This window comes from Panicum hallii, chromosome 2 (genome assembly GCF_002211085.1).
Source record: "Panicum hallii strain FIL2 chromosome 2, PHallii_v3.1, whole genome shotgun sequence".
Taxonomy (NCBI): Eukaryota; Viridiplantae; Streptophyta; class Magnoliopsida; order Poales; family Poaceae; genus Panicum; species Panicum hallii.
Window position 1 is genome coordinate 54,829,774 of NC_038043.1, and position 21,072 is coordinate 54,850,845.

At 45.6% G+C, this 21,072-nt stretch overlaps 3 protein-coding genes and 1 long non-coding RNA gene across 7 annotated transcripts; all 4 read left to right on the plus strand.

The window, feature by feature from the left end:
- Positions 1–108: 108 nt before the first annotated feature.
- LOC112882830 lies at positions 109–5,531 on the plus strand. Of its 4 annotated transcripts, none has more exons than XR_003226716.1 (7): positions 109–509; positions 599–670; positions 1,414–3,012; positions 3,407–3,604; positions 3,673–3,824; positions 4,336–5,316; positions 5,354–5,531. XR_003226716.1 is itself a non-coding variant. In XM_025947980.1 (7 exons), the coding sequence occupies exons 3-7, from the start codon at positions 1,419–1,421 to the stop codon at positions 4,831–4,833; spliced, it is 2,349 nt and encodes a 782-aa protein (XP_025803765.1). In that variant the 5' UTR covers positions 109–509; positions 599–670; positions 1,414–1,418; the 3' UTR covers positions 4,834–5,531. The 4 variants fall into 4 exon arrangements, 3 of the variants coding, with proteins under 3 accessions (XP_025803765.1, XP_025803764.1, XP_025803767.1); XM_025947980.1 differs by having other exon boundaries at positions 1,414–2,462; positions 2,556–3,012; positions 4,336–5,531; XM_025947979.1 differs by having other exon boundaries at positions 4,336–5,531.
- Positions 5,532–6,133: 602 nt separating this feature from the next.
- LOC112880294 lies at positions 6,134–10,048 on the plus strand. Its single transcript, XM_025944842.1, has 12 exons — positions 6,134–6,441; positions 6,554–6,641; positions 6,986–7,085; positions 7,176–7,249; positions 7,341–7,409; positions 7,541–7,618; positions 7,893–8,017; positions 8,460–8,532; positions 8,773–8,831; positions 8,917–9,294; positions 9,397–9,499; positions 9,577–10,048. Exons 1-12 carry the CDS (start codon positions 6,356–6,358, stop codon positions 9,778–9,780), a joined length of 1,437 nt encoding a protein of 478 aa, XP_025800627.1. The 5' UTR covers positions 6,134–6,355; the 3' UTR covers positions 9,781–10,048.
- Positions 10,049–10,210: 162 nt separating this feature from the next.
- LOC112880295 (dnaJ-like protein MG002 homolog) lies at positions 10,211–13,020 on the plus strand. The gene is made up of 5 exons (XM_025944843.1): positions 10,211–10,564; positions 10,954–11,028; positions 11,908–12,047; positions 12,200–12,337; positions 12,441–13,020. The coding sequence occupies exons 1-5, from the start codon at positions 10,321–10,323 to the stop codon at positions 12,660–12,662; spliced, it is 819 nt and encodes a 272-aa protein (XP_025800628.1). The 5' UTR covers positions 10,211–10,320; the 3' UTR covers positions 12,663–13,020.
- A 4,633-nt stretch (positions 13,021–17,653) lies between these two features.
- LOC112880296 lies at positions 17,654–20,915 on the plus strand. Its single transcript, XR_003226283.1, has 3 exons — positions 17,654–17,909; positions 18,019–18,114; positions 20,725–20,915. It is a non-coding gene; the product is annotated as an uncharacterized LOC112880296 (long non-coding RNA).
- The last annotated feature ends 157 nt before the right edge of the window (positions 20,916–21,072 follow it).

A 21,072-nucleotide genomic window follows, 5' to 3' on the forward strand; every position in this document is an offset into this window, starting at 1 on the left:
TAATAGGAGGAAGAGACGCCAAGTACCGGGTGCGCGTCCCTACAGCGAAAGCGTATTCTGTTTCGGAAGTTTCGGGCGGAGGCGTGCACAGCACACTGATGCGCTCATGCGCATGCGTGCTCCCCACTTGTCAGTGGGTGAGTCCCCCGTCGCTTGGGCTTGGGGGTTTTCCATTTCCGTGGCCTCCACTAGCTTTCTGATTACTGGGCGCCACACGCGGCGCAAGCGCAAACAGCACGCCATCTGTTCCTGCTGTCGCTCTCCCCAGGAGCAAAGCATAAACCCCAGTGGCCTCGTAGAAATCGAAACCAAAAATCGAAATCCGACGCGGGTGGCAGCGCGGATTCACGGCGCGGGAGCTCAATCGCCTCTCCTTGTTTTCGATCTCTCGCAGTCCCCGATCCCCGTCCTCGTTGCTGTTTTCCTTTTGGGATTATTTTTTCGGATTTTTTTCCGTGTTTTTTTTTTCATTTCAGGATCGCGCGGCCTCGGCGATTTCGCGGCGGGTGGTCGGTGCATTCCCCCGTCGTTTTGTGTTTTTGATTTTCACTAGGTTTTGCTGGCTGGGGTTTGATCTGATGGATGCCTGTGCTTGTAGGTTTTTTGACCTGCGGGTTGGAGAAGGCTGGTGCGCGCTAGGCCCTGCGGAGATCGCTCCCCGCAGTTGTTGGTACGCGAAATCCTATCCGATTGCAATTTTGAGGTTTTTTCCGGATTGCTTATGCGGGTGTTCCCCCCATGTTTGCACTGTGTGGTTGGAGTCGTGGTTGAGGACTTGAGGGAATTAGGGGTTTAGGTGCGGATTCTGTTGAATGATGGTTTCAGTATACAATGCTTGTGCTCAGGATAGAAATGCGATCTATTTAGTTTGTCTTTTGCGATTCTATATGCTGGGAATCTCTGCCTCAGATCAACTTGTTCTAGTGAAGAGTTCATGTAGTTTGCAGTGTCACTAATATGCAGAGATTGTCTGGATTTTGGTGTTATGTGGCCGATACAGGTAAAATTACGAGTATTTTTATCCCTACATTTAGCATGCAGCTCTTATCGAATTCATGTGGTAAAAGTTTACATGAACTTTGGATATTATCAGTGTAAAAACGCATCCACATATAAGAGTTAGGGGTTTCGAGGAACTATTTTGCTTAATGTATAAACTGTACATCATTGGAGTGACTAGAATGCAAGCAAAAAAAACATGTATTTAACCCTCTAATCTTGCTGTTGCAAATTGCAACTCGAGAATATGTCAATCCTTCAATCTGATTCATATATCACAATCCTATGATATAGATCATTTTGTTTCATTGGAACTGTAGAATGCCGTTTTGATTTTACTCTGGAAATGTAGTATAACTTTTGCAATAATTTTAGCTACTTTTTATTAAAGTCTACTGGGAAAACCTTTTGCAGTCACAATGTCGACATATCCTATGTTGAACGACCGCCCAATTGATCAGTGGATGGTTACTGAGTTGAAGGATGAGCTTCTGCGAAGGAATCTGCCTGTCACCGGTTTGAAGAATGATCTTGTGAAGAGGCTCTTTGAGGCCATCCAGGATAATATACTTGATGGTGGGGAAAAAACAAGTGGTGGAACTCCTGAGGACCTGAAAGGTGGTGAAACTCCTGGTTCTGTTGATACATCTGTTAACCAGGCTTCAATTGGAGAACATATTGATGAAGTTGCTTCTGAGGTTATGGAACAGGGGGCAGATCTTGTTATCTCTGTTACAGAAGCTTATGATGAAAGTATATTAGCTACTTCAGAAGTTACTCAGGAGGCTGTGGCTGGTACTGCAGAAGCTAGTCAGAGAAGTTTGGATGCTGTTGCAGAATTTGAATCTTCTCTAGTTGATACAGCAGCAACTGATGAAACCAATGGGGATGTCCTAGAATCAGCTTCAAGTGGCAATACTAGAGTGGATGAAGCAAATCCATGTTCTGAAGATCACGGTGATACTATTGAGAAAACCCCAGAAGATGACACCAACAAGAAAATGGCTGTTGATGATGTACCTTCTGATGTTACTGGTGGTGACATCAAGTTAGGCCTCAATATGCACAACAAAATTCTAGAAACTGAAGATGTACCTGCACCTCCTGATGATATCGTATTGCATGGTGATCATGAGGATGCTGATGCTGCTGCAGCTGCAGAGCCAGAAGATGACACAAGCAAGAAAATGGCCATTGATGATGTAGTGTCTGATGTTTCCCATACTACTATCAAGCTAGGTGTCAAGGTAGACGGCAAAACTGAACAGGAAGAAGTACTGGCACTGCCTGATGCTATTAAATTGCATGCTGATCCTAAGGATGCTGATGTTCTTGCGGCTGCAGAGAACATGATTCCTAAAGACTATTTCAGTGTGAATACTTTGATGTACGGCAATGGCCATGGAGATCCTAAATGCTCTAATGGGGACGCCAAGCCCTTCCTGTGCAGGGAAAAAGACAAGGTATCTGAGGTCAAAACAGATCTAGACTTTCAAATTAATTGTATGTCAATTTTCAATGATAATATATCCACTAATGAAAAGAATGATGTAAAGGGTAACCTGAATGCTGATGATTGTGATTTAGAACTGGAGGCAAAGCAGGAGATATTCAAACCATCATCCACCATTCCCTCCCCAGGTGATCATTTGCAGGTGTTGGATGTTGACAAAGAGCTGCATAAGACTGGGACCTCTTTGCAAGAGTTAGGCTCCACAAGTAATATAGACTTGGACAGAGAAGAGGAGAGTCCTGACCGTAGTTCTCGTGAGAAACTGAATCTTGATAGGAGTTCAGGTGATGAATCAATGGATGAGGATGTGATGGAAAGTAGGCATGCTGACTCCAATATCAAACCTGATGATCTTGGAGGAAAGACAGTGGTTACCTCAGAGCATGTGTTGAAAGAGGTGTCTCTCCTTGAAAGTGCTGCTGAGAGTTCCTCTGCACACACAAAGGAAGTTGTAGCTGAAGAGAAGCCACCAAGTCCAGCTGAAAAGAGGAAACCTGAAGGTTAGTGATTACCCCATATTTGTTTAGGGTATAGCGACAAAGTGGTGCTTCCTAATTTCTTGTACTAATAGCATATTTATATTCCTTGTATTGTCTTGGTCTTATTATGCGTACTATAACAGGTTTCAGTATGTGTATGTACAATTGCTAGAGCGTCCGGATTTCTGTTGTGTGATCTTTATACTGTCTTCCTTTTTCCTTTGGTATATATTGCATGGAACAGTTATACATTTATGTGTTTTGGTTCTCTACTCCTTTTTAGAGGTATATAGGACACTTATTTGCAGTCCTCTAGTAGGAATAGTGATCGTTATGTTATACTATTGAGTTTTCTGGCATTCCTCATGCCCAGTATGATTCTTGATTTTGTTCTAACTCGCTATTAAATAAACAGATCGAGAGGTCATTGCAGATAATGAGCCAATCAAACGGAAGCGCCAATGGAAGGTGGATGCTGTCGATATTTCTGACCAACAAGCACCCAAATTAATTGGCACTGGTACTCCGAAGGAAGTCTTTCATTCTACTCTGAAACGTTCATTTGGCAGGCCTTGTACAGCAGTAAGCAGAGATTATCCAAAGGAGCGGATAGGTGAGGTTCTTCAACCCTTTCAATGAAGTAATTCGCTTTTCTGGTCTAATCTTTAGCTTCTACTGCAGTACCACCTGCTCAAAAACCTGCAACAACTTCCCTAAGAATTGATAGATTTGTGCGCCCATTTACTCTGAAAGCTGTACAAGAGCTTCTTGGTAAAACTGGATCTGTTTGTAGCTTTTGGATGGATCATATCAAGACCCACTGCTATGTTACAGTATGTCCGTATCTTTCTTACCTTATGCCTCCAGTTTCTTTCTGTTCTTCCCCTGGAACAGATTTGCCATCCTTCCTCAACTTATGTATTATTTTGTTGCCAATAAAGCTAAGTAGCTAATACTTCCATACAACAAAGATAGAAGAATATTATCAGAAGTATAATTCAACATTTGACCCATTTGTGGTTTTTTTTCACACTGCACAAATATTGCTTTCCATATGCTTGATAGCAGACTGTTTCACAATTACAGCTTGCACTGCATCATTATAATTGAGCTTCATTCAGTCACTGTTACTGTTTTGGTTCTAGACCATTTTCCTTTGTATCTAGCTTGCTCTATGGTCCTGTGGTGGTTAGAAGTTTGCTGTAAGGGACAAAACATAAGATGGTAACCTTGCTGTGTGGTTGTGCATATTGTTAGCTCAGAGCATTTCGTGATATGTTGCTTGTTTATTTTTATCCATTGTGGTGCTGACTTGCCTGCTTGCCCTACCTCTATAATTCACAGTACTCTTCAGTGGAGGAAGCTATGGCTACGAGGAATGCTGTCTACAACCTCCAGTGGCCTCCAAACAACCACAGCTATTTGGTCGCTGAATTTGTTGATCCACAAGAGGTTAAGCTCAAACTTGAAGCCCCTCCCCCATCTAAAGTGCCTATCAGTCCGAGCACAGCTACAGCATCACAGGCAGCACCCTTCCAACGACCCAATGCTAACCAAACCCTACCTCCCCATCCTGCTACTGGTCTGTTGCCCACTCCAGCACCTCTTGCTGCTACAGCTCTGTTACCCACTCCAGCACCTCTTGCCAAGCTGCCGCCTACCTCTGGCCCTGGACCAGCAAGGGATATGCTTCCTCCACCTCCAAGGAAACTGGAACATGCCCGGACTCTGGATGATCTCTTCAAGAAGACACAGGCGTATCCAAGGATTTACTATATGCCCTTGTCCGAAGAGGAGGTATCAGCTAAACTTGCAGCTCGCAGCAATGCTAAGAGCGGATAGTGGGCTTTAGTTTGTTGCTCAAGCTGATATTTTGGTGTCCTGTACCTGTCACTGCTGTTCTTAGATGCAACGGTACAAATGTCAAGGTGATCGCCAGATTCTCTTCTCGTACCTGATTCCATCAGCCGCTGCAGCTCTATGAAGTACTAGGTCGTATGTACATTTTAGGTCGTGTTGTGTGGAAAGAGTAGCTTGTTGTGAGGGAGGGCCTGATTGGGTACTTGGTATTTTGGAGTTGAAGAGAATACCGTGATTTCTTCCAAACTATGATGGTGTGGTATTTGGGAGTTCTAGAGAACACCATGGTTTCTCAAATGTACGATGGTTGTTGAAACATCAGGGTTTTGGGGGTACTTAGGGGTGTAAATTGGTGACCTGGTGACCTTTATGTGCACCTCCAACCCTCTTTATTGTGCTAATTTTCCAAATTAAGATCCATTTTGAAGAAGTAGTATAAATATTTAAACTAAAAAGGGGTTGGAGGTGCATCTAAAAAGGAGTTGGATTTTAGGGGTTGGAGGTGCATTTAAGGGTCACCAATTTGCAATTTGCACCCCTAGAGCTAGTGTAAGTGCAGCAAGTTGTCAGAGCATTGCACTAAAACTCGTTGAATTCGTATTCCTGCCGCATCATTCTGAGAGCATTTCTAATCGCCTTGGCGATTGTACATCCACTTTGAATCTAATGGGGAATGCAGTATCATGTAGCCTTTCTTCTGGATTTGGCTTCACATCCGGTGCTTTCCGTTGGTGTGCTTATTTGTCCGTCTTTCATCATCATGGTTGTATGGGAGAGTGTTGGATTTACACATTGCGGCACTTGTGGGTGCAAAAAGACTGTAGGCAGCTGCTAAGGCTCGATGGATGCGTGACTGATTGCCGTCTTCGTTCCCGGCGTGTCACTCCGGAGTCTTGCCTAGTCACCACAGCTCATGCGCAGGCAGCACAAGCTTAGTCGTGCGCCCAGCACCCTTCCAACTCGCAGTAGGGGACCTACTGTTCCATCCATCGTAATCTCTGCTATTTATAAAGCAATCAATGATTTTTTTATCCGTCAATCTGAATCATAATTGGAATCTGTACGAATCAATCAGAATCTTCGTCCTAATCGATGTAAACTTTACATTACGCCAAGCAACGCACGCGCACCGTGGTAAAGTAAATAAAAGAACTGGATGCATTATGACGTTCGGACTCGTCATGGGCTTGAGAAGAACTCGTACACGGCCCAAGTCTCCGTTCATCGGCCCGATCCAAATCGTGTAAGACGAAAACAGTCGTCGCCACTCGCCGTCTTCCTCCTCTTCGCTGGCTGCGCTGCGCCCCTTCTTGCACGCAAACGACTCGCACGGAAAACACCGTCCCTCTTGGCCTCCTGGGCTCCCGGCTCGACGGCACGGCGGCGAGCCACCACCACACCTGGCCGCCGCCAGTGATCTAGCCTACCCCAGAGCCGTCAAAGGATAGCCATACGCCCATAGTCACCCCGTCCCCTCCGCTCCCGCCGAATCGGGGCGAAGAAGATGGCGTCCCGGCGGGGCAGCAGCTGTTGCGCGCTCTGCGAGGGATCCAACCTCCCCTCCTGCTGCGCCGCGTGCGTCAACGCAAGGTAGGGCTTGCCTCCTCCAATCCTCTCCCCGAAATTCGGGTAAAGTTTTCGTCTTTCCGGCGGAATTTCTCATGCTCCTGCCGCTGATGGATTTGGGTTGGGTTTTTCGCAGGCTGGTCGAGTACCACACCAGGCTGCGCATGATGAAGAGCCTCCGCGACTCCCTCCAAGCCCGCATCGCCGCTCGCCACGAAGCCAAGGTTGGTTTCCCTTGCCTCCCCCAACCCCACCCCCCGCCCCGCCCCCCCCCCCCTCCCCCCCCCCGGGGACAGCCCGCTTCAATTCGGTTACCAATTATTGAGTCTCGATTGGCAGTTCCACTTGGAGTCTATATCATTTAGTTAGTTTTACTGGATTAAAATTAAAATATAGCTTGGGGGCAAATAGCTTGTTGAGTCAAGATGAGTATAAACCTGAACAAAGATATGATGTGGCCGCAATAGCTATGGCTGAGCATTGAATTGCTGTGGCATTTTTGTTGTTGGTTGGGGAATTTGTGCTGAAAGATTATAATTCTCCCCTTGTTTGGGTATTTTCTTGATAGAGCAAAGCGGATGAGCAGAGGATCCGGAGAGTGAGCAAAAATCAGGATATCATGGAGTTGAGGGATCGGCTCACTGAGTTGAAGAGAAAAACTGCAATGGGTAGGTCTATCTATTCCGCACTGATAGATTCTGTTAGTTGTTACTGGTGGGTTAGTGATGCTGAGCTCTGCTTATTGTTGGTTTTTGCAGAGAAGACCAAAGTTCAGCATTCATCGAGTGATCTCAAGGCACAAACGGCGTCGTTGAATTTGGCTTTTGTCACGGTATATATATGTTTATCTCAGTGTTTATTTAAAGCAAACTCAAAACACATATATCTTACTGACCCTGTGTATACTTGCTTCTTGTTGTCAGCTGAAAAAAAGGCGAGCTGATGCAGTGACAATGCACACCAATGCCATGAAAGTCGCACAGATGAATCTTGTGAGTAGATATGCCCCATCTTTTCATACTTGATCGGTCCACTTAGCAAGTCTTCCATACTATCCATCAGCTGTGTTATGTCTATGTTCATGATCCCTGTTGAATTGAAATATTTTGTTCTTTGTTGGCAGATGGCAACCACCTCCGAGTGTCTGAAAATGCAATCAAAATCTGTAAAACAACTTTGCAGATTGTTTCCAATGCGACGAGTAAGTTTCTACGTGTATATATGCTTTTGAGATCCTTGGTTGGCAATCTCACCTGGCAAGATTCACTTTTGATCGCATTTGGAGCATATAGTTTTTTGTAGTCATGTTATTATGTTGTTTCCTTTGCATTCTCCCTTGTGCGTTCCATATTTCATTACCTGAAATGAGGAATATCTTATGAATACTTTGTGATATTCTATAATATGATCTGGATTGTTCAAGTATTCATTAATGCTTACATAATGATTTATATCATACATTTCTTAATATGTAGATTATTAAAGAGGGAGAAAAAAAAGAAGACTACAGTGGTCCATATGATTCGATATGCGGGGTCCGTCTTCCTCGTGGTCTCGATCCACATTCTGTTCCAGCAGAAGAGCTATCAGCTGCTTTGGGGTAATACTTTGCTCTGACTCCTACAAATTATTGTCCTAATGATTACATTCTCTCATTCACTTATATAATTGGATTGCTTTGCTCTTAATGGTTGGAATGACTTGATGAACGGGGTGTTCCTATAGGCATTATTATGTGATCTTCTAAATATCACCTTTATGCATGCTTTCTAATTCTTGTAAAAATATGTTGTAGAGTTGATTGCTTCCGAACCTTCACAAGTGCTGTCTGGACCATAGAAAAATGTTATTGATTTTCATTAGTTTATATGGAAATCAATTCATGGCAAGATAGTATATATGGAAACTAGTAGCGCCTCTTGTTATCAATAGCCATTTGAGAAGTTGAAATATTATGTTTTGGGATGTAGAGTACACATATTCCAAGATAATTTCTGATTTTAGCTCTGAATTAATGGAACCTAAGTTTCTTATCGTTTCAGGTACATGCTACATTTTAGCAATATTGCAGTTCGTATCCTATCCGCGCCTGCTCTTCATGTATCAGGCTTTAAGGTAAGATGCAATTCACTGCCTGAATCACACATTGGAGTAATTGCAATACCAGATTAGCAACTTCAATTGATTAGTCCTGTCAGTTTAGTTGTATGTATCTTCACCTGTCCTTTTTATGTAAATAATGCACATGTGTATTCTTCAAGTTATACTTGTTTAGATGTGTGATGTGCATGAGTAGCACGGTGAAGGCTACCAAGTTGGTCCATTGGCTAACATATTGTAAATGTGATGTATTAGGGTTCATGCTCACAAATTTGGCAGCGGAGTTCCTACTGGAGTACACGACAGTCCCAGAGGTGCCGCATCTAGGAAAAGCAGCAGTTCTCTATCATGAACATATAAAACTTTTACTAACGTGACATTTCTTTTCCTTCATTTCAGCAAAGTTTACCCACTTTTCATACCTAGGAAAAATGTATGCACAGGTGGTGAGGAAAGTTCATTGACAGAAAGTGGTTCTGCTAACTTTGGTGTTGACTCTATGGATTCTGTAAAGAAAGTCTCTTTTGATTCGAAGAGAAGCAATAGCTTCAACTTTTCTGGTGCATCCTCCCACTCTATGGAAAGGCATCAATATTTGCAGAGAGGAATATCACTATTAAAGACAAGTGTTACCGCCATTACTACCTACTATTATAGCTCACTGGGCTTGGATGCGCCATCCAATCTTTCTACTTTTGAGGCGTTTGCAAAGTTGCTCCATATGTTATCGTCATTAAAGGCCCTTCGAGCTGCTCTTGAATCGAACATTGCTTCAAGGTAGCATATGCTGTTTCATAGTAAATAACGATGCATTCTGTGATCCCATATGCTTGGTTGTCGAAAGGGGTAAAAGAAACTGACCATGCCTGCTGCTTCCAGGTCAGAGAAGCAAGCACAGCAGCTAAACAAATCGATTTGGAAGGCAAGCTCGGCCATATCATCAGAGAGCAGTTTTATGGACAGCATTCACACAGCCATCATGGTGAATTCCTAGTTTGCTCTTACTTACATTGCATGTAAACTTCAATTCGATTTTGATGGTATCTCTGTTGTTATCAGCCAAGCACTCTGGACAACCTCCTCCTGAACTCAAATGAGAGCTTCTTGTACACCGGTAAGCTGGTGAAGCACGGTGGCGTGCCAGACAGTATCTTGGATGGCTGGGATCTGGTAGAGCGTGAGGTCCTACCGCCGCCACCCTCGCAAACTGAAAATGTCGCGCAGTGGGAAAGAGCCATGTATGCTGGCACCAAAAAGAAATGACTTCTATCCGAAGACCAAACTGAGTGAACACTGCAAGAGCTTCAGTTAGATATGTACCCGATCATCAGGTTCTGGTTCATGTACAGTACAGAACTAACCTCACCCTGTGGCTATTGAGTTATCTACACTGCAAACTGCAGAGAAGAGCATTGTAGGGTAGGCTCATCTGCTGCCAGTACATGTACATCCCTGTAAATTTGTAAATATAGCTTGTATATTGGTCACAAAGCTAATAAAATGCTTGGAATGCTGATGTTTCTTCCTGCAAGTGAAAATAAATTCTTTTACATATGCTGCAAGAATGCATAGATGCAACCAACACATAACAGAAAAGAAGAGGAATCCAGTAACTCTTTGTGAAGGCCAGAAATAGAAGCCACATTTGAGAAGAGAAGTGATCCACGTGTGCAATCGACGTGTCACCATCAGGAGGCCTTCCCTCCATTCCACCACAAACCCGCGGACCTCCGCCCTCGCCTCCGCGGCTCCGCCTCTTCCTCCTCCACGCCCTAACCCTAAGCTCTCCCCTCGTCGCCGGCGATGAGCAGCCTCCGAGCCATCTCCTCCCTCCTCTACATCTATTCCTCCGCCGCCGCTGCTGGGCGAGGCGCCAGGCAGCTGGGGTTCGCGCCGGCGCTTGGCAGGAGCTTCCGGGTCCCGTCGAATTCGGGGCCGCCGGCGTTCGTGCTCGATGAGGTCGCGAGGGCGGCCGGCGGGGCGCGGAGGAGGGCATCCACGCGCGCGGCGAGCTGGGATTCGGAGAAGTCGCCGTACGAGACGCTTGGTACGACGCTATTGTGTCGTCTGTGACCATGATAGGTAGAGTACGGGTTCGGAATTAGGATTTGTGTCTGGGCGTTTGCCGTGTTGAAGCTTGGGATCTACTTGTTGTTGTTCATGTGACGCTGATCAGCCCATCTGTCAACGGCTTTGGTCCAGTGTGGCTTTGCCTGATCAGAAATTGGAAATTGGTTGCCAATGTTTGATCATTTGATCCTATCAATGTTCGATCATTTGCTTTTACCATACTCTGCTGTGCCCCTGTTTTGTGGTTTGACATGTCCTGTTACCTGTGCATCATGAACTTCGAATTTGACATGTTACCTGTCTATCATGAACTTCGAATTTGAGACGAGGCTAATGCGTGTTCTTTTTGTGGCATTTGGTTCGAAGAGTTGGGCAGGGATGCAGACGAGGAGACCATAAAGACAGCATACAGAAGATTGGCTAAGTTCTATCACCCTGATGGTCAGTTTATTTACCTTTCTTTATTTCTCCTATAGAGCACTTTTCCTTACTGCATTACAGGCGTTATTTGATACAGTTGATGTTTCCTGACCTGAAATTCACATGCTCCTACAAGCATGATGGATGGCTACCACTCTGTTCTGTGATTGCATTATATTTGCCACTGACCTGGTTGTATCCCCCCAACACAGTTCATGCACAACGCATCATCGTCAATTCTACAAACTTGTGCACTGTAACTACACTTCACAATATTTGACTCTCAATTGAAATATTAAATTAAATTCGAAAATCTTGTTATCTGTAAGTAGTATTTGACTCTCACTGTAACTACGCTTAACTACGCTTCACAATGTGCTGTGGATTCAGTAGTAAAGCATCAATTGCTTATGCATTGCAAATAGCAAATCACAATAGCGTCTTATAGCATCTTTTACCCAGCATTTAGCTAATTTTTCATGCATAAAAGTGTCATTGCAAATGAATCCTTATCTTGAGATGCAGTTGTAGTGCAATAGAGATTGTGTGTGTATATTTATCTAGTGCTGCAGTGATAGTGCATTAGAAGGGTGGACTGATGATCAGAATCTTCCATTCATGATTATGTAACATACATAAATACCTTAGGTATCTTCTTATGACCTACTGCCTGGAGAATATGCACTAAATATAAACTCTACACTAATCAAAATACACCTGGAAAGTAAAGGCTGTGGCTGGCAGTAGTTTAATGACAGTTGAACCAGTCAACTTGGCAGGAATTAGTGCCATAGGAATATAGGTGCAGCTACCCTTTTTTGTGGATTCATGCTATTTCTCACACATAGTGAATAAAAACCATCTTCGTTTATTCCATCTGATTATGTCATTAAATTACAGTTTATGATGGCAAGGGAACCCTTGAGGAAGGGGAAACTGCTGAAGCTCGTTTCATCAAAATCCAAGCAGCATATGAGCTGTTGATTGATAATGAAAGGAGAAAGGCATATGACAGAGAGCATCATGTGAATCCAATGAAGGTCTGTATTTCCTTGGCCCACTTATTCTATCATTTCATTACATGCTGCTATCTGGGAATTTTTTTTTTGTTCGAGCAAAAAATACATTACATGCCGTTTGAAAGTTGTATTAAATTCCTGCTGTTCTGAAAACAGACTTCTCTTTGAACCAGGCTTCTCAGGCATGGATGGAGTGGGTAATGAAGAAGCGAAAAGCTTTCGACCAACGTGGTGACATGGCTGTGGCTGCCTGGGCTGAGCAGCAGCAACGCGAAATGACGCTACGAGCACGGCGTCTCTCACGCTCAAAGGTGATACTACATCATTACACTGATCCTCCTTGTCATAAAAAATCCCGCTATCCTCATGCTCTTTGTGTCTATCCGAATCCGCGCTTCAAAATACTGAATCCAGGTTGATCCTGAAGAGGAAAGGAAGCTATTTGCAAAGGAAAAGAAGGCATCTATGGAATTCTACAGCACAACTCTGAAGAGACATACCCTTGTCTTTTGGAAGAGGGATATTATGCGCAAGAAGGCGGAGGAAGACAGGAACAAGGAGATCAGTAGACTTCTAGCGGCGGAAGGGCTTGAGCTGGATACAGATGAAGATGAAGACAAAACCTTTTTGGGGTAACACTTTTGATACTTACCCCTGATTTATTGCCGTCCTCGATTCCATCAATAGTTGAAGATTCAGCCACAAGGAGTACACAAGGCAGAAGAATTGGCCTAATGGGAAACCCTAAAGTCTGGAGATTTACATGGAGAAATGCTGTATCAGAATATTATCCTCTCGGTGCGAAGTTTAGTATTTGCCTGGGAGTAGTAAAATCCACCGGACGCCAGAGCTGTAGTAGGGCTGTAGTATGATTCAAGAAAACTTTTGTAAATGCAAAGTATCTTGCCATGTAAACTTCATTGGATGGATTGAAATGATCTGTTGATGAGTGCCGCTGGCCGCTGTGACCGAGTGGTTTTTACGCCATGCCAAACGAAAGCAGTCAGGTGCAATATCCTCCGGAGCACGGCCGTGTAGCCCGTTGTCGTTCCAGAAATTGGTTCGTGCTCCGTTGCCAATTGCGATCATTGTGCATGCTCTGAATAATTCTTGCTCGGTTGGCGGCAGACTGATCGGCATTTGAACCAGAGCCAGCGAATTCTGGACACGGTTGCAACATGCCAAATCAGGGATGCCTAATCCTCCCAGCCATTTTGGACGACAAACATGGCAGATTGGCAGCAGGGTCCGGCCTTGGGAACCTCCGATTCAAGAGTGGGCCACCATGTCAGAAACATATAACCATTTCATTTGATTATAGTATACATTTTTTTCCAGACCATTATTATTTGCAAATACGGAAATAATTAAATAAAAAATCAGGTTCGAACGACAAGCCCGTAGGCCATGGGAGAATTCAGAAAATAGCACTAGTTTCACGTAGTGTTCAAGAAATAGCACTTGCAACATGCATATCCATGAAACAGCACTACAAGCAACCATAGGATTCATAAAATAGCACCGGCTTCCATTTTCCTTATGTTTTAATTTTCCCCTCACATGTCACTAAATGCAAAAGACCGAATTGCCCTTCATGTTTGTTGATGCATTCCTGCAGAGATGTAAGAAGCAGGTTGCTTTTCGTTTTTTTTTTTGTTGATGAATTCCTGCAGAGCTATAATATGTATTTCAGTTAGCCATTAACCAAATTGATTTAGTTGTAAATGATTTTGTTTTTTTGTTTTGTAGCAGATTTGGTGGTCATTTTGCTAAAACCGAAATTCTTCGTAACTAATTTAACCAAATGCCCAGCTTTAAAAAAGACACGAACAGCAGCTAAGTACTGCGCAATCTAAGATGACGATGAGCACATCACATCTCCATTTGTCTTTCTTGGCATGGTGAAATTTGTTACCGGTGGATGGAAGGATAAAAAAGGGAGGTCCTTGTGCTAACAGGGGTAATTTAGTGTATTTGCATGTGAAGAAATGATAAAAGATAGATAAAGAATGAGAGAAGCATGTGTAGTGCTGTTTTATGAATCCATTTTGTAAACCGGTGCTATTTAGTGAATATATGGATTTGGAGTGCTATTTCTTGAACAACACCGGAAACCGGTGCTATTTGCTGAATTCACCCGGGAGAAGCGTAGGGGTCTACGGGAGATGCCTAGCCACCGGGCCGGCCTACGACTGGCGCCCGGTGCAGGGTGCAGCAGGATGGGAGGCCGGCAGCTGCGTGGTCAGGCGGCCTGCCAGCACGCAAAGCTGATGCGTGCTCTCTTGCCTCGCGCCAGAAGCTAGCCGTTTGGCAGAGCTAGCGCCTAGCAGTTCGTCCGCGCCAAGTATGGAACGGGTCGTGCCACGATGCAGTATGCAGTGTGGATAAACAACCAGTAGCACGATTCGTAGTACAGCCGTTTGCTGCTCACAGTTCAGAGTACTCCCTATTCTCTAATCGTGGAGCGCATCTGACGATCACGAGAGGATAACAACACTTCACCAAGATTTAGCTTTTCCATTAACATGCTACTCATTCGTTTCTACATTTTAGTAGAAAAGCTGTACATGTTACGAAGACAAGAATTGATACGAGAAGTTGCAACCAACACTGGAGACTGAGTAAATAAATTTTTTGGATCGATGCTCTGTTTCTTTGTTGAAACCAAATCAAACCACGTGGATTTTCCGCAAAAATGAAATAAATATAAATCACATGTCAACTGCAGGTACTGGTCAACAATTTTTTAAAAGGCGAAAGAAAAGCAGCTGCTGGTCATGCCGCTCTGCTCCTGCTGCTGGGGTTCTTTCGTAAAAAGGGCACGAGAGGCACCGGCATCATCACCTCTTCTAGCCAGTGAACTCTGACCCCCCGTCGCCTCCTGCCCTCTTCCTCCTCCACTGGTCTCCCAGAGCTCGGCGCCCCTCAACCATGGTGGACAGAGGTGCTCTAGTGACTGGTAAACAAGATTCCATGTTGCCTTTGCCTGCCTCTCTTCTTCGTTTCTCTCCTGCTCCTTCTTGTCTTCTCTTTTTCGGGCTGCTCTTCTTCTCTCTCTCAAGAACTGTTCTTCATCGTTTTCAGATGCAGAGGTGTTTTTCTACGAGCTCAACTACAAGGTGAGCGCTTGTTCTCCCGTGTGGTGTTTCTCTCTTCCTTGCTCCGCCATTTTACACCTACGATCCGGAATTTTCTTGGTCTTTCAGGTGTTGACGGTGTTCATGCTTATGCTCTACCCTCCGGTGATGGTGATGTCGCTTGCTGCTCGCAACGGCAGCATCTTCTGGCTTTTCCGCCTGGATCCCTTCGGTTCCGACGAGGATGTGGTGGAGCAGCCTCTCGTCTCACCTGCAGCGCACCTGCATGTACTTCCTTGGCATCTGTCAGATCCGGGGTCACGGGGCCACGGGGTTGTATACATTAAGAAGTCTGTATTAGGCTAGGGGATAGGACGTTATATTCTACCCGCATGCGGAGTAGAACTAGTCGATACAGAAGGAAACTACTCGAGTTGTACTCGAGTACGATTCCTGAGTTAGTATCAGACTAGAATTCATTTAACACTGTCTCCCCGGATATATAAGAGCGGGCAGGGACCCCCCTCGAAACATAAGATCACCAGATCAACATCAAGGCAATACAAACCATCATACAGGACGTAGGGTATTACGCATATTGCGGTCTGAACCTGTCTAAATCTTGTGTTGTCTGCACCTTCGAGTTCCTGATCTCGGCGCATCCCAACCCAAAACCTATCACCTTAGGTATACCTCTCGGTGGGCAGCCGGATAAAACCCGACAGCTGGCGCGTCAGGTAGGGAAGCGCATCGAAGATCCACCGGCGAACTCGATGGCATCTTTCTAGTTCACCAGGTGGCGGATTGCTACTTTCACGCATGTGCATCGACGGATCCATTCATCGAGTTCGAGATCGGATCCTCCAGTGAACGGCTACATCGACCTCGACTACTCGGCTCGACTTCACCTCGCGCTGCAACGTCGATGCACCGCGGCCATCGAACTCGACGACCCAGTTCAACTCCGGCTTGTGCCGCAATATCCACGCGCATCAGCGACGAGACTACTTCGACTTCGCGAGGACAATCGGCAGCCCGCCGACGACTACTTCAACTACTCGTCTCGACTTGGAAACTAGTCGGAATCGGCTCCGACTAGTCGAGTTTCATCAACAAACCGTCGCAGCTCCATCAACGAGCTCCACGGCTTCGTCGATATTCGTCCACGAATCAAGCTAAGTGATTTATACCTTTTCCGACTTGTTCTTCACAGGATCGGCTACCTTTTCCGGTACGCCTCTCGATGGGAATGAAACCCTTGGGGGCTACGCCTTGATCGACTACTCCTGGGATGCTAGACCGACAACCACAGCCTTGGTGCACCGAGTACTGGAGGCTCTGCCACAGACTTAATACACCGAGTGCTGGCGGCTTTGCCACGGCCTTAGGACACTGACTACGGAGGCTACGCCACAAGGTTGTGTTCTGAGTGCCGGAGGCTTCATGGGACTGCACCCTATGGAAGTATAGATCTTTGCATGTCGCCATACACACTCTCGAGTGTTTTCATATTATTACTAAGTACTACTCGGTATCTTCACATTATGCTACATAATGTACGCATTATCTTTTTTCAGATCAAGCTTCAGCAACAACCCTCCAGGCAGCACGGCGTGCCATCACAGTTCCGCTACTCCCCAGGCTCGGGGGCTAGGCGATGCACACTACTCGACATGGCTACTTCGGCTTTCCTGACTCGTAAGCTCGGGGGCTGGACGCCACAAAACTACTCGAGAACGACTTATATGAAGGCTGAGAGTGCAGAAGAAACTCTAAGCCACCGCGTGGTTAAATAAACTAGCAGGAGGCTCAGTTTCACTGTGCAGAAGGTGAAGAATTTTTCTCAAAATTTCAGAGTAACACTACATGCCACGACTTTTGGATCCTTATTTCCAAACCTGAGAGATTTGAATTCAAGGCTCGGGGGCTGTGAGACACGTGGCATCGACTACTTATTTTTCGAAAGTACTCGAAGGATAATAAAAAAAGACTCAAGACTAGTTTGACCCTCAGCTTGATTCTTCGATTCAACCTAAGGTTCTGATGCTACTCCATATGGAGTGCGATTATTCATCGCACCCCATATAAAAGAAATAATTCGGAGCATAAGCACCTCATAGCTTCGATGCAGTCAGAAGAGTACTCGAAGAAAAATTTCAAGACGGAGCTTCGAAAGAAGTCGAAGATTGCTTCAGAAATATTCGAAGAGCCTGCAGTATTCAACTACGAAGAGCTCGGGGGCTTGTCAGACCCGGGGCCACGGGGCTGTGTACATCAAGGAGTCCGTATTGGGTTAGGGGATAGGACGTGTCCTGTACCTTATTTATGTTGTATTCTACCCGCATGCGGAGTAGAACTAGTCGATATAGAAGCAAACTACTCGAGTTGTATTCGAGTACGATTTATCAGACTAGGATTCATGTAACCCTGTCTCCCCGGATATATAAGGGCGGGCAGGAACTCCCCTCAAAACATAAGATCACCAGATCAACATCAAGGCAATATAAACCATCATACAGGACGTAGGGCATTACGCATATTGCGGCCTGAACCTGTCTAAATTTTGTGTTGTCTGCACCTTCGAGTTTCTGATTTCGGCGCATCCCAACCCAAAACCTACCACTTTAGGTATACCCTTCGGTGGGCAGCCGGATAAAACCCGACAGCATCGTCCTGCTGCACATGTACATGGTGTGCCACCACCTCCGAGACCCCATCCGACTGAAGCGCCCGCACGCCTGGTTCGCGCCAGTGGTGCTCTTGCTGTCTCCACGACCTACTTCGCTCACTATGCCACCCTCCCAAGGTGAGCTTTCTTTTTTCTTCATTTCACTCATCAGTTCTCGCTGGGTTCATCTTTGTTGCATTCGCTGGTTACAAACACAATTTTCATTGATGTATTTTGGTTTCTGTAGCACGATCGGCGTCCATCCGGCCGAGAAGGTTGCCGCAGCTGCCGCTTCTTTGATCCTGTCCGTCTTCACCACCATTCTTGTCTTGTGGGAGTAGTGGTAAGCCTTTGCTCTCCCTGATCGTTAATTCTGTTACCCTACGATTTAACCTTTGGTTTGGTTGGTTCGGTGGGAAATGGTCAGAGGTTAACTAGTGGGCTGGCTTGGTTTGGTTTGACAATTAGAATGGGTTGAATTGATTTGAGTCGGATTTGAATTTCTGTTTTGAGAAATTTAAGAAAGCATCATGTGCAATAAAAAGTTTAGGCCTTTGCTCTGATTGATATAGGCAAGTAGCAGGCTCCTTCTGAAAGAGACAGAACTGATACTATGGCTAATCTGTCCCTGGGTGTATGCAAGGGTTAAAACAGTGGTGGATGCTCAAAAAAAAAGCTAACTCTGTTTCTTACCGGCTCTTGTTCATGAAAAACCCCACTGGTAGTCACAAATTAGCATCTTAACTGGTGATTGACATGCTTAAGCTGTAATTTTTGCCTCTGCTCTGTCCTGGTCATTCATATTGCTACAAAAATAAAACCTGGTGTTGTCCTAACAAAATACTTGCTAGAGTCACTTATCTTTGCTGTAGTGTACCATACAATGCAATTCTTAATGCCTAATTACAAATGGTTGCTCTAAAACGAATTCTGGTGCCATATCCCGCTGTTGAAGTTCCACCATTGGACAAGAGTGGCCTCAGCTTTAGAAGATGAGAGCAACTAAGATAACCATTTGATTTATGATGAATCTGGACACATGGCTCGCCTCATTAAAAAAAATTGCTTCTATCTGTGGGACCGGAATAGGCAACCAGAGGGGGGTGAATGGGGAGTGAATGAGAGCCTTTAAAAATTCTACGAGAGAACAAGGTCTATATCCCAAAATCAACCTGACACGCCTCTCTTCTAACCACCAAGTTGACACAAGCTAACTCGTGACTAATTCATCCTAGGAACGGTTAGGAAAAGCTCAATGCAATCGGAAGCAAATATCCATAGTAACTCAAAAAAAACTACGACTCGCCAAAATGCCGGACTCAACAAGAGAACTAAAGATCTCACTGCTAGGCATGCAAAAACTCGAAGTAACTAGCAAGATCAAAAACTAATTAACATAAGCTAGAGCATGCGAGAATTAACTAAGATTAGTAATAATAATTTCTAATAACTTATCTAAACATGTGATCTGAAAATAAACAAGTTGAGCAAGGGGAAAATGCAAACCAAGCTTGCATGCTGCTGTGCATGGGCTGCCTGGCTCGGTGGCCTGCTGGAGCGGCCTGCTCACGCTGGCCCGACAGGCCTGCTGCGCCCCGCCTGGCGCTGGGCTGGCAGCACGCCGGCCTGCAGTGCCTTGGCCCGCAGGCCCAGCAGCTTGTCCCCCGGTGCGCTAGCGCTTGCTTGCTGGCTGGAGCTGGCCGCCCGCGAGCGCCACGCGCTGCAGGCCGCCGCCGCGGCAGCTGCACCGGCCGGGGCTGGCTGCCCCCGCCCGTTAGCCACGCGCCGCTGCGCAAGCGCGTCGCCGCACGCCGTGCTGCAGGTCCGCGCACCGCAGTCCCAAAAATCTCCTGCGCACAAGCAGAAGAAGAAAGAAGGGGAAGGCAAGAACGAAATCCGAAACTTCAAATAAAAAATACTCCCTCAATACTCAACGAATCGAAGTGAACCTCGAGCCATAGATGCACGATGTCAAGGACTAACAGATCCATGAAGAAGTTTGTGAAAAGATGGAGCAAAACTCACGAATCGAAAATCGCAAGTAAATACCACCGAAAATCGCAGAAAAAGAAAAACGCAGCGAACAAGAGGATGAACAACAAAATCACTCAAATCTTGAAGCCCGGAGGACCCAAGGAGGCTAGGACCTCCATTCCCATGAAAAGTTTAACACAAACACTAATTTTGAAATTAGAGAGTAAGCAAGTCCAAATGAGCAACTAGCCATGCCCATCTATTAATGGTCCTCACGAAAGATGAAAATATCTCTACCCTAATAACTACGATACACGCCCACGCAAGGGCAAAATAGTCCAACTTTTGGTAGAGCCATAGGACGGATACACCGCCTTCACGACTTTGCTTTGCCTCGACACAAGCTTCGCGATGGCGCCCCGTGTCCTCCACTCCGCCAATCCGGCCGCACCGGATGCACCCCCGGTTTTCAGGCCCAAACTGGGAAACCTGCCTGCCCGGTGGTTTTGAGGCCCAAACTACCCAAACTGTCCATCTTCCTTTGGTCGCCACGCGACCACCTTGATGTCGACGCATATCCAGTCTCCGCTAGGCCTCTGACGCCTCCGTCCCGTTTGACTCGACCGATACCGTCTTCATCCGTCCATGTACTCTTGCTCTTTAGTGCATCATGTGGATCGCTCGTGACTCCGTCCAGACTCCTCCGATCCCTCAATCCAAGCCTACTCGGGTTCATCCTTCACCGCCCTTGGTCCATCGGCATGAACCTTTCGCTTGACCTTCACCGCATCCGACGACCGTCACGTTGCATCCTGTGCCTACGCATCACGAGCCAAGAGACATCAAATTCACACAACGTTGTCAATCACTCATCATCCAGGGTTGACCACCATTGGTCCTCACTATCAGCTGCTTCCATATCCTTTTTCTTGTTTGACTTCTTCATGGGCTTATCTGTTTGTTTGCTTTCCAATTTCAGGTGCCTCTGAAGGGGACCAAGGTGGATGGTCCTTGGGTCTGAGTGCCGATGAGGCTTAGTATAACTTGCAGCAGCAAATTCTGGGGTCTGTGTCAGCAAATTTAGTTAATTTCAGAGCTCATTTATGCTTTGTTTATGGCATTCGTGGTGTAAAACCTAAGGTTCATGTGCTGTTGCTTGAGTGCAAGTCAGTAAGACTAATGGATATTTTTGCTCTTGCTCAATTGGTTCCTTTTATCTGTTTTTTCTTTCTGAACATATATGATACGTGTGCCTTGCCGAATGCGGACCAGGTGGTCTTCACACTGATCTTAGCTTGTCTGCTCGTGTGGTTACCCTGCTCGTCGT

Bases quoted from the DNA above. Each gene is read 5' to 3' on its own strand.
- LOC112882830 (XM_025947979.1), top strand. From the start codon at position 1,419: ATGTCGACATATCCTATGTTGAACGACCGCCCAATTGATCAGTGGATG. The intron at 3,013-3,406 runs GTTAGTGATTAC...TTAAATAAACAG, and splicing joins TGAAAAGAGGAAACCTGAAG to ATCGAGAGGTCATTGCAGAT. The intron at 3,825-4,335 runs GTATGTCCGTAT...TATAATTCACAG, and splicing joins AGACCCACTGCTATGTTACA to TACTCTTCAGTGGAGGAAGC.
- LOC112880294 (XM_025944842.1), top strand. From the start codon at position 6,356: ATGGCGTCCCGGCGGGGCAGCAGCTGTTGCGCGCTCTGCGAGGGATCC. The intron at 6,642-6,985 runs GTTGGTTTCCCT...TTTTCTTGATAG, and splicing joins CCGCTCGCCACGAAGCCAAG to AGCAAAGCGGATGAGCAGAG. The intron at 8,832-8,916 runs GTGCCGCATCTA...CCTTCATTTCAG, and splicing joins AGTACACGACAGTCCCAGAG to CAAAGTTTACCCACTTTTCA.
- LOC112880295 (XM_025944843.1), top strand. From the start codon at position 10,321: ATGAGCAGCCTCCGAGCCATCTCCTCCCTCCTCTACATCTATTCCTCC. The intron at 11,029-11,907 runs GTCAGTTTATTT...ATTAAATTACAG, and splicing joins TAAGTTCTATCACCCTGATG to TTTATGATGGCAAGGGAACC. The intron at 12,338-12,440 runs GTGATACTACAT...TACTGAATCCAG, and splicing joins GGCGTCTCTCACGCTCAAAG to GTTGATCCTGAAGAGGAAAG.